Here is a 12,714-nt window from a genome sequence, read left to right on the forward strand (position 1 = left end):
CATTACCACAGTTAAAACAATGAGCCAGATATATAAATAATTGTGAAGCATCCGGTTGGTGTTTCCACTCACTATGGGGATGTAAGGAAGCTCAGTGGCCGGCAGTGGGAAAAGATGGAGCGAGAACGATTTTGGCAGACATTCTACAAATMTTCTCATTGATTAAACATTTGATCTCTATACAGTTCTGTTTCCAAAACTAGAATCTCCAACAGATTAGACTGCMTTTTGTAGACTTCACCCTTCGCCAAAGTTTTTTTTAAATTGCGTTTGTTASGAGTGCAAGGGCGAATTGAGTTATAGCACACGCGTACTTCAGTGTAGGCATTCCCGAACGTAAATATGCAAATAAATGCTAGAACAGGCCAATAGGATCTCACTAGCTCGTGCTTGGCTCTGCCCACCTCCTTGCTTGTTCTGCCCACTATGATTAATTTGTGCCCATTGGAAACTACAGGCTCTGGTCTATCTTGGGTTAGTTAAAATCTTTCCTATTACTCTGAGACACTTTATAAATACAGGCACAGATACCTAGTTAGAGTTAAAGCAATAAAAAGGTGGAAGAAACATGATTGAAGTCAAGCAGAAAATGAAATTGGAGACAAAAATAGAGTGACTATGCAATCAAATCCATTTCACTACTGGGCTGATCTGAACACTTGTGTCCATTCTCATGATGTGTCATTATCACAATGTATTTTTCCTTTGCCTCCAACCCCCTTCGATGTGTAGAACGGATGTGGGTGGGGCCAGGTCTACATAAGGGTGCAACTTTCAAAAAATCCCAAAAGCTCTGACGAAGGCCGTGTGGCCGATACGTAAGCTTATTAAATATCGGTGATACTATCAAGAGCAGTGTGCGGTTTCCTTTTTCCTTCATTATCACAATGTATGAAATCAACATTTGAAGCATAGTTATTGGACAATTGCCTTTTTGGATGGCAATTTGAGAATTCAGTGTGGGAAAATGACACTTAATTTCCACGCTGTAAAACAGTATATCNAACACCAAAAAACATAGGTCGGGCTGTAGTTTCTTCCCCAACAACCCAATTTAATGTTTTGCTTCATATACATTATTTTATTTATGTTTTCACGATTCGCAAAATTGACCCCTTTAATATAACAGAAAATTATATATTTTTAAATCATTAAATGCTTTGAGCAACACCCACCTTTGCAGTGTAACCTATTTTGGCAGGACAGAGGATATGGGTATAAAGTGCCTTTTAAAATTATCGTAGAATAATGTAAATATTATCCTCAACCAAACGTTTGACTGCTTGTAGCATCAGGGGAAGAGTTCAATTGAGACCTTGTCTCAATGGGGAATTCAGAGAAGTCTGTTCCGTGACTTCGCAGACTGACTTGTCCATTGGCAATAGTAAATTGGGAGATGATTCCAGAACGTGAGGTCTGGAACTGCGACGGGAAGTTCTGATCGAAGGTGCTGATTTGATAAGTCTGATGCAACCCTTGAGCATCAGTCTTTTTCGAGGACMCAACTCCCTCCAGAAAATCTTCGGTTGGCGACACGGCCGAGGTAGTGGTTTCATCCCCCGAAAATGAGAAAGAGTGCTGGGAGTCCCCTACAAGGAGTCCAAAATGGGGTTTCTCCAAGGTAGACCTTAGTGGAGAYTTCATCCCTGACCTACCAGTACCAGTGGTAAACCTGCTGGGGGAAGGGTACTGCTTCTCTGTGGAGAACAGAGGCTGGTTGGAAAGGCTGGGGCTCTCGGTGACAAAGGTAAGACTCTGGCTGCTCAGGTAGCTATCGTTCTGGCTGGTCCTCTCCAGTGCTTGCTGGAGGAACTTGGAGTACTCGTGCAGGAGGCTAGATTTCTCTGCTGATGGGGCTTGAGAGTTACCTCCCAAGCTTTCTACCGGGCTGCCCTCAGACACATCGGAGGAGTTGATGGAGATGCTGGATGTCACCTCAGTGTCGGCCACACTGAAGGAGATATCTGGCTGCACGTTGGCCTTGTTTGAGTAGTGGTCCAGGAGAGTCTGGAGAACCTCATCCGGGAGCACGTTCTTGTCGTGATTGGACTTGAGCTCGACGCTCAACGGCTGGGGTTCCAAGATGGTGGCGGGAACGGTTTCGTCTATGACGCCGGCCACTGCGACTTGTGTAGCGGAAGGCTGGGACGCGATGCTGCTTACATTAACAGCGTAATCTCGGTTGTCGTTGTTGGCCATAGCGACCTGCTGGAGATACCTCTTCTTTTTCAGGAACTGCACGGCATCGTCGTAGTGTGTGCTGCTGGATGCTGGTTTCGTCTGCCCTCCTGGTAGAGCGTCTACTGGCTCCAGGTCAGAGTTGGCCACATCCACGTCCAGAAGACCTTGTTTGTCAACAATCTCAAACGTGTARCTGGTGACTTTGCAGTCTTCGAAAGAGGACAAAGGGGACAAACTCTCAGGTGGTTCAGGTTCAGTTGGTTGCTTCAGACTCCTCTTGGGGACCTTCTTGAGGACCAGCTTGGGAGGATGAATCTCCTCAGAGGAGAGATTCTCCCCACCCAGCCCCAACTGCCGCCCACTAGATGAGTCAGGAAGTGCCACAGAATAATCTGCCATCACATACTCGTCTTTGACCACCTTGGAGGTAACCACATAGAGAGGTAGACATTCAATTTTGCTCGGTCTTTGCTCCACCTCCCTATCCATGTCGCTAAGAGAAGCGACTGTGGCAACGTTTTCAGTGGCAGCAGCTGAGAGAGCACATTGAGACTTGTCTGAGGTCTTCAGGCGTTTCTTCTTGGGCAGTGAGCACTCCTTGGCAGGGAAGGAGAAGCTCAGAGATTCTGTGTCGCTCAGGAGTCCTCCATCTTTCCCCGCTGCTGCTGTCTTMTGGGCTTTCCTCTCACGGCACATACGCCTGTGCTTTAGAACCCGGTCTGTTCTGGAAAAGTACTGTCGGAAACAAGAATGGGTTTGTGGCATACAAGGACAGTAGTACATTTATTATTATTTTTTTTTTATATATATTTTTTTTTAAATAGCTTCTGCATGCTTTATAAACCAGAGGTGTTTGTGCAGTCTTGTCAAGCCCAACTCTTAAGTTCATTGTCATTTGCTTTGATAACATAAATAASCAACCTGGTGGCAGTAGTCACATTGATAGGGCTTCTCTCCACTGTGGGTCCTTCTGTGCCTCTCCATGTGGTATTTCTGAATGAACCTCATGCCACACTCCTCACAGCGGAAGGGCTTCTCACCTAATAGAAAGTCAAATGGACAGGTTATTCTGTGAGCTAGTAACATCAACATTCAACAGGTGAGATCTTTGACCAATCATTGGCTACCATAGTTCAATCATAGCTTCATGGGGCATTCTCTTACCAGTGTGTATCTTCTCATGTCTCTGGAGAAGGTATTTCTGTATGAAGCGCATATCACACTGGCTGCACTGAAATGGCTTCTCACCTGAAACCAAGCAACAGTAAGTTACCATATTTTCTGGTGTTTATTCAATGGGAAATTGTGTTAGCCTACTTATTATGCAGACAATGCAACTAACAATAATTGTTGTGATCATTTAATGCTAATCAACAGACTTGACCGTCATAAAATACATTATACCAGTGTGGATGAAGACGTGTCTTTGTAGATGGTAGTTTGTTCGAAAGGCTGCATTGCAGTGCCCACATACATGACACTTTGGACTCTGGAGACCCAATGATCCATCCTCATTGATGGTGAGAATCTAACAAAAAGTGGAATGATACATGGAAAGACAAGAACAAAAGGTCAGTCAATTATTTCACAACTAAAGCAGGGCCTTTACCCAGATAAAAACATTTGGTTTTCATCTGGTAGTTTTCAGGTGACAATATAAATCTTTAATCTGGACCTAACATGTGATTATGACCTAGTGTCAAGCAAATATATAACCTTGGCAGGAGAGCGCTGTTTTCTCTTCTTCTTGTGACACTCTGTTGTGAGGTCCKTGGGCTGTTTTCTCTCTTTCTTTCCCAGCATCAGTGGATCCGAAGACAGCTTCAACTCTTGTTTGATGCTCACCTGCAAAACATTGTTTAATCACTTCACATMAATTAATTTCACCGATTATAGTCAGAATGACAACGCTCTCAATGGGTGACTCCCAAGTCTTCAAAAAGGAGGCAGCGAGAAGAAAAAGCAAAGACTTGAGATTCACCCAATGTCATGGTTTACACTACAGTGCATGTATTGCAAGACTGGCAATAAGAATGTATGCATGATATGTACTCACAGGCATGTGGAGCGTGCATGGCAGCTTGTGTGAGAGTCTCTGCATCATTCCCTCTWCCCGGTCATTCTTCACAGTCTCCTCATGTACCATCAGTTCATCAGTTGCAATCAGGTCATGAGACACTATTGAAACCCCTGTCAGGTCATCATCCTCTTCATCATCATCAGCTAACAGGGGGTGGTGGGCTAACCCCCTCTCGCCCAGGGTCATGACGACCAGACCCCCTCCACCTATRCCCACCCTCTCATCCACTACCCCACTACACTTTAGCAGCATCCCCTCCAGCTTGTCATCAATGTTCATCCTAGCTACGTGTCTGTGGTGTCAAGAGAGGGCAGAAGTATTAGCTAGGTAAAGACAAACAAAACACCACTATTTAGCTTTGGTAGCAATAGGCTAACGTTAATAATAAATCACTACAAATGCTTGCTAGCTACAATTTAGTGGGGCCATCATTGAGTAATCTGAGGTTTAGCTGATAACGTAGTTAGCTACCTAAAGATGATCAACCAACCAAATAACGTTAGCCAACACAAACCCGTTTACTCATAATAGCACATCGACCTGCCCAAAATTAACGTCAGCAATAAAACTAGGCTTTTTGACCATACTATAGCTAACTAACGTTAATATTTCATCATCTGTCGCTAGTGGTCAACTGGATAGATTAGCTAGTTAACTAACTAGATTAACGTACTTGAACTACCTAAATATGTAACTAGGTGTTATTATTGAAAACTTTAGTTAGCTAGACAACTTTCGTTAGACAATTTTCGCTAGTTAYCTAAACAAGTAACAACTGCGTTAGTTAGCTAGAAAACTACCGGTAGTGTGGACAAGCGTTAGCTAGCTAACGTAGTTTGCAGTATATAATTAGCTAGCTAGCTGTGAATGGCAAACGTTASCAAGCTAGCTAGCTATGCCTGATCAGAACCAACAACAACCAGAACTAACAGATAGCTAGCAAGACCTCAAGTCAAATCAAGATTTAGCTTCACTCAAGACAAGTCAAATCGAGACGTAGTTTACGTTAGCTCAAAAGCACGGCAGACCAAACTGTTCACAACTGACATAACGTTAGCTAGCTATTAGCATTAGTTAGCTAGCCTAGCTAACTTACGTAACGTTAGCCTGCTTACCTACTTTATGGTCTAATAAGGTCGTTCAACAGTCATGGTTTATATGGGAAAAGTGTATCCGCTGTGTGATATACGCCGCGACAGAAAAGAAAAATCACCGCATCTGGCCCAACTGCAGCGCATGGGGACTGTACCGTAGTTGTTTGGCTTTGTGATAGCTCTGCGGCTCACCTGTGGTGAAGCACTACTGTGTGTTCTGCTTTGCAGCCCTTATTCTGCATCTCTTCTGCGCTCACACTGGATTAGGATATGATGACAGAAGAAAATCAAGACTATGCTACGAGCTACTTGTTCACCAAACATGAAGTTTCATGCGTCCAACAAACACTTAAAAATAAGAAATGCTGTCGTATTATACGTCCTCGTTAACAAAAAACAAAACATTTAAGTTAACTAGTTAGCCAAAMAATTAATGTATAATGCATTCGGAAAGTATTCAGACCCCTTGACTTTTTCCACATTTTGTTACGTTACAGCCTTATTCTACAATTGATTAAATACATGTTTTGCCCTCACKAATCTACACACAATACCCCATAATGACAAAGCAAGAATAGGTTTTTAGAAATGTTTTAAAATGTATTACATATAAAAAACAGAAATACCTTATTTACATAATTATTCAGACCCTTTGCTATGAGACTTGAAATTGAGCTCAGGTGCATCTTGTTTCCATTTACCATCCTTGAGCTGTTTCTACAACTTGATTGGAGTCCAGCTCTGGTAAATTCAATTGATTATTGTTGTTTAGTCGGATGTCGTAGCTGGTTTCTTTGATTGAATGTTTAGTTTCTGGGAACTGTAGAACTGTTTGTGTGGGTCCATCTAGATGAATTTAAACACTTTTTGTCTGCACCCCTTTTGATTTAAATGAAACCTTCCATACGTGTTTGTAATAAAGTTGTCAGAAAGTACTCAAAGTTGCATACCCCACCCTACCATGAGAAATGTCTTCTTCACTGATGACCCCCTTTGTCTTACATGAGATGACACCCCGATTTTGTTGTCCTGTGTTTCAGCCTGCTGTTGCACTGTGCACGAGCCACATTTGTAATTCCCATTTGTATTGGGTGCCTGAGTGGGCTCAGGGGGCAAGAGCAGATCCCACTAGGCCGTCCCCAATATTGTGGCCACGCTTGTAGACCACCAGTGGGGGTTCCTGGAAAATGTTTTTTTTTTTTTTACCATCAGCTGAATTGTTCTGTCTGCCGGAACCGAGCAATGGTTGCTGTGTGAAGTGCCAGGAAGTGTGTGTGTGTGTTGTGTGTGTGTGTTGTGTGTGTGTGTGTGTGTGTGTGGTGTGTGTATGTGGTGGGAGCATGTGTCTGTGGTATGTGTGTACGCATACCACAGAGAAAGAGGAAGAATGCATGCCTCACTTTTTTCTTTATTTATTTAACCTTTTTTAACTAGGGAAAGTCAGTTAAGAACAAATTCTTATTTAACAATGACGGCCTACCCATGCTAAACCATAATCCGGATACGCTGGGCCAAATTGTGCGCACCCATTGACATGCCAATTGATTTGCTTATACTGTATATACTGTAGGGTTGTTGTGCGTGTGGTGGATTTCTTTATACACTGCTCAAAAAAATAAAGGGAACACTAAATAACACATCCTAGATCTGAATGAATGAAACATTCTTATTAAATACTTTTTTCTTTACATGTTGAATGTGCTGACTACAAATCACACAAAAAATTATCAATGGAAAAAATGTATCAACCCATGGAGGTCTGGATTTGGAGTCACACTCAAATTAAAAGTGGAAACACACTACAGGCTGATCCAACTTTGATGTAATGTCCTTAAAACAAGTCAAAATGAGGCTCAGTAGTGTGTGTGGCCTCCACGTGCCTGTATGACCTCCTACAACGCCTGGGCATGCTCCTGATGAGGTGGCGGATGGTCTCCTGAGGAATTCTCCTCCAGACTGGACTAAAGCATCCGCCACTCCTGGACAGTCGTGTGGGCAACGTGGCGTTGGTGAATGGAGCGAGACATGTTGTCCCAGATGTGCTCAATTGGATTCAGGTCTGGGAACGGGCGGGCAAGTCCATAGCATCAATGCCTTCCTCTTGCAGGAACTGCTGACACACTCAGCCACATGAGGTCTAGCATTGTCTTCTTGCATTAGGAGGAACCCAGGGCCAACCGCACCAGCATATGGTCTCACAAGGGGTCTGAGGATCTCATCTCGGTACCTAATGGCAGTCAGGCTACCTCTGGCGAGCACATGGAGGGCTGTGCAGCCCCCCATAGAAATGCCACCCACACCATGACTGACCCACCGCCAACCGGTCATGCTGGAGGATGTTGCAGGCAGCAGAACGTTCTCCACAGCGTCTCCAGACTCTGTCACGTCTGTCACATGTGCGTGTGAACCTGCTTTCATTGTGAAAGAGCACAGGGCGCCCAGTGGCGAATTTGCCATCTTGGTGTTCTCCTGGCAATGCCAAACGTCCTGGCACGGTGTTGGGCCTGTAAGCACACCCCCACCTGTGGACGTCGGGCCCTCATACCACCTCATGGAGTCTGTTTCTGACCGTTTGAGCAGACCTCATGCACATTTGTGGCCTGCTGGAGGTCATTTTTGCCGGGCTCTGGCAGTGCTCGTCCTTGCACAAAGGCGGAGGTAGCGGGTCCTGCTGCTGGGTTGTTTGCCTCCTACGGCTCCTCCATGTCTCCTGATGTACTGGCCTGTCTCCTTGGTAGCGCCTCCATCTCTGGACACTAGCTGAGCAGACACAGCAAACCTTCTTGCACAGCTCGCATTGATGTGCCATCCTGGATGAGCTGCACTCTGAGCCACTTTGTGTGGGTTGTATAGACTCCGTCTCATGCTACCACTAGAGTGAAAGCACCGCAGCATTCAAAAGTGACCAAAACATCAGCCAGGAAGCATAGGAACTGAGAAGTGGTCTGTGGTCCCACCTGCGAACCACTCTTTATTGGGGGTGTCTTGCTAATTGCCTATAATTTCCACCTTTTGTCTATTCCATTTGCACAACAGCATGTGAATTTATTGTCATCATGTTGCTTCCTAAGTGGACAGTTTGATTTCACAGAAGTGTGGATTGACTTGGAGTTACATTGTGTTGTTTAGTGCCCTTTCTTTTTTGAGCAGTGTATATGTTTTTATATGGGTCCAGACAATTTATATACCAAAAATGATTTAGATCTGAAACAGTTTAAAGATCTGGGAAAATTGGAAAACGCTGTAAAATTACTCACTCTCCAGTCTCCATTGACTTGCATTGGATTTGCTTATTATATGATAAAAATACAAAAATATCTAATATACATAAGTATTCGCACCCCTTTGCTATGACACCAATATTGAGCTCAGGTGCATCCAATTTCCTTTGATCATCCTTGAGATGTCGCTACAACTTTATTAGAATCCACTGTGGGCAATTTGGACAAGATTTGAAGGAAAACACCTGTCTACACGGAACAAAAGATAAACGCAAAGATTTTACTGAGTTACAGTTCATATCAGGAAATCAGTCAATTTAAATAAATTATTTTCGGACATAATCTATGGATTTCACATGACTGGGAATACAGATATTCATCTTTTGGTCACCGATACCTTATGAAATGGTATGGGAGTGGATCAGAAAACCAGTCAGTATCTGGTGTGACCACAATTTGCRTCATACAGCTCCAATGCATAGAGTTGATCATACTGTTTATTGTGGCCTGTGGAATGTTGTCTCACTCCTCTTCAATGGCTGTGCAAAGTTGTTGGATATTGGCAGGAACTGGAACACGCTGTCGTACACGTCGATCCAGAGCATCCCAAACATCCTCAATGTGGGACATGTCTAGTGAATATGCAGGRCATGAAAAACTGGGACATTTTCAGCTTCCAGGAATTGTGTACAGATCCTTGCGACATGGGTCATGCATTATCATGRTGAAACATGAGGTGATGGCGGCGGATGAATGGCATGACAATGGGCTTTTGGATCTTGTCACGGTATCTCTGTGCATTCAAATTTCCATAGATAAAATGTAATTGTGTTTGTTGTCCATAGCTTATGCCTGCCCATACCATAACCTCACTGCAACCATGGGTCACTCTGTTCACAATGTTGACATTAGCAAACCACTCGCCCTTACAACGCCATACATGCTGTCTGCCATCTTCACAGATTCACAGATTAACTTCTCCAGTGTGCCAGTGGCCATCGAAGGTGAGCATTTGCCCACTGAAGTCGGTTATGATGCCAAACTGCAGTCAGGTCAAGACCCGGTTGAAAACGGCGAGCACGCAGATGAGCTTTCCTGAGTCAGTTTCTGACAGTATGTGCAGAAATTCTTCAGTTGCGCAAATCCACAGTTTCATCAGCTGTCCGGGTGGCTGGTCTGTCTATCCCGCAGGTGAAGAAGCCGGATGTGGAGGCCCTGGGCTGGCGTGGTTACACGTTGTCTGCAGTTGTAAGGCCGGTTGGACGTACTGACAAATTCTCTAAAACAACGTTGAAGGTGGCTTTTGGTAGAGAAATGAACATTCAGATCTCTGGCAATAGATCTGGTTGACATTCCTGCAGTCAGCATGCCAATTGCACACTCCGTCAAAACTAGAGACATCCGTGGCATTGTGTTGTGTGATAAACTGCACATTTTAGAGTGGCCTTTTATAGTCCCCAGCACAAGGTGCACATGTGTAATGATCATGCCGTTTAATCAGCTTCTTGATATGCCACACCTGTCAGGTGGATGGATTATRTTGGCAAATGAGAAATGCTCACTAACAGGGATGTAAACAAATTTGTGCCAAAAAATGGAGAGAAAAAATKTTTTTGTGCATATGAAAAATGTCAGGGATCTTTTATTTCAGCTCATGAAACATGGGACCAACACTTTACATGTTGAGTTTATATTTTTGTTCAGTGTATATAGTATATACACCTGGGTGGCAGGTAGCCTAGCGGTCAAGAGCATTGGGCCAGTAACCAAAAGGTCGCTGGTTCAAATCCCTGAGCTGGCAATGTGGAAAAATCTGCAATTCRGCCCTTGAGCAAGGCTGTTAACCTCCAACAACAACTGCTCCCTCGGTGCCGATGARGTCGATTAAGGCAGCCCCCCACACGTCTCTGATTCAGAAGGTTGGGTGAAAAGCAGAAGACACATTTCGGGTGAATACATTCAGTTGTGCAACTGACTAGGTATCCGCTTTCCTTTCCCTAAAACAATTTCTAGAGTGTTGAAAGTTTCCAAGAGCACATTGAAAGAAATTGAAAAAATATGTAACTACCCAGACTCTGCCTAGAGCTGAGTAACTGGGCAAGAAGGACCTTGGTCAGGGAGGTGACCAAGAACCCAATGACCACTCTAGCTGAACTACAGAGTTCCTTATCTGAGATGGTAGAACTTCACCAATATGGGCTTTATCGGTGTGGCCAGGCGGAAGCCACTCCTGAGAAAAAGGCACAACAGCACGCCTGGGCTTTGCCAAAAGGAACATGAAAGAGCATAAGGCAAAATAATTTGTGGTRTGATGAGAATTTATTTTCACTATTTGGCCTGAATACAGAGCGCTATGTCTGGAGAAAACCCGGCACAGCTCATCACGCGTCTAACACCAACTCTACCCTTGAGCATAGTGGTGGCAGCATCAGGCGATGGGGATGCTTTTCAGTGGCAGGGACTGGGAGACTGGTAAAGATAGAGGGAACAATACATGGAGTCAAGTACAAGCAAATCCATGATAAGAACCTGCTTCAGAGTGCAAACAACCTTAGACTGGGGGTGAATATTTACGTTCCAACAAGACAATGACCCCAATCATACAGTCAAAACAATGTTGGAATGAATTCAGAACAATAATGTGAAAGTCCTTGAGTGGCCCAGCCAAAGCCCAGACTTGAATCCCATTGAAAATATGTGGAAAGACTTGAAGATTGCTGTTCCCCATGCAACTTAAAAGAGCTTGAGAGGAAGGAAGAATGGGAGAAAATCCCCAAATCCAGATGTGCAAAGCTGATACAGACATACCGAAGACGACTCAAAGCTGTTATCACAGCCAAAGGTGCTTCTACAAAGTATTGACTCGGGTGTGAATAAAATGTCTAAAAACACGTTTTCACTTTCATTATGGGGTAGTGTGTAGATGGGTGCAATTTAAAAATGTAATCCATTTTGAATTCAGGCTTTAAAATGTATTCCACAAAATGTGGAATAAATCAAGGAGTATGAATACTTTCTGAAGGCACTATATACTGTATGTCCAGTAAATTTCTGTACCAAAAATTATTAAGAGCTGATCAATTGAACACGTATTTACACAACTAGATTCATGTAATAAACAGTAACCCCATGTGTCCAAAGACTAAATATAGTACAATATCAGAAACTCACATTGTAGACATGCTTTGGTCGATAAAAAAAAAAAATAATAATCAGATTTGTCCATCAGTAAGCTCAGAGAACAAGTGTACAGAAGGAAATTATACATCTCAGTTATGGACATGAATGGATGAACAAGTTTCAAGTTTTATTAGTCGTATGAACGGGATACTCATGGTATACATTGTCCAATGAAATGCTTACTTGCAGGTTCCTTCCCGACAATGCAACAACAATAAGAAATAATAAAAGATAAGTATACGAACATAAAGTCAAATGGCTCAGTAGAAGCACATGAATAGAGCGCATCTTCAAAGACATTTTTTATGTCCTATCACGCTGAGAGGAAAAGATAAACATAATGAAACGAGGCAAAATGCATATTACATATCAATACCTGTTAGGATGAGTGCACATACAGTGCATTCAGAAAGTATTCAGGCCATTGACTTTTTCCACATTTTGTTAAGTTACAGCCTCATCCTTAAATGGATTAAATCGTTTCCCCCCCTTATCAATCTACACACAACCCCATACTGACCAGTGGTGGAAAAAGTACACAACTGTCATACTTGAGTAAAAGTAAAAGATACCGTAATAGAAAATGACTCAAGTAAAAGTGAAAGTCAAAAGTCTAAATGTATTTGGTTTTAAATATACTTAAGTATCAAAAGTAAATTAAATTGCTCAAATATACTTAAGTAGTTAAAGTACAAGTATAAATCCTTTCACATTCCTTATATTAASCAAACCAGATGGCACGATTTTCTGGTTTATTTTAATTTACYGATAGCCAGGGGCACACTCAAACACTCAGAGAATTTACAAACGAAGCATTTCAGAGGCAGTAGGTATGACCAGGGATGTTCTCTTGATAAATGTGTGAATTGGACCATTTTCCTATCCTGCTAAGCATTCAAAATGTAACGAGTACTTTTGGGTGTCAGGGAAAATGTATGGAGTAAAAAGTACAATKTTT

At 43.0% G+C, this 12,714-nt stretch overlaps 1 protein-coding gene across 3 annotated transcripts; it reads right to left on the minus strand.

The window, feature by feature from the left end:
- Positions 1–1,034: 1,034 nt before the first annotated feature.
- On the minus strand, positions 1,035–5,620 carry LOC112070621 (zinc finger protein 148-like). 3 transcript variants are annotated; one of them, XM_024138057.2, is made up of 7 exons: positions 5,381–5,620; positions 4,238–4,553; positions 3,898–4,026; positions 3,586–3,709; positions 3,346–3,429; positions 3,103–3,221; positions 1,035–2,916 (listed from the first exon to the last, which is right to left on the minus strand). In XM_024138057.2, the coding sequence occupies exons 2-7, from the start codon at positions 4,538–4,540 to the stop codon at positions 1,264–1,266; spliced, it is 2,412 nt and encodes an 803-aa protein (XP_023993825.1). In that variant the 5' UTR covers positions 4,541–4,553; positions 5,381–5,620; the 3' UTR covers positions 1,035–1,263. The 3 variants fall into 3 exon arrangements, with proteins under 3 accessions (XP_023993825.1, XP_023993824.1, XP_023993823.1); XM_024138056.2 differs by having other exon boundaries at positions 5,377–5,620; XM_024138055.2 differs by having other exon boundaries at positions 4,238–5,619.
- Between the last annotated feature and the right edge of the window lie 7,094 nt (positions 5,621–12,714).

The sequence above is a fragment of the Salvelinus sp. IW2-2015 genome, unplaced genomic scaffold (assembly GCF_002910315.2).
Source record: "Salvelinus sp. IW2-2015 unplaced genomic scaffold, ASM291031v2 Un_scaffold1380, whole genome shotgun sequence".
Taxonomy (NCBI): Eukaryota; Metazoa; Chordata; class Actinopteri; order Salmoniformes; family Salmonidae; genus Salvelinus; species Salvelinus sp. IW2-2015.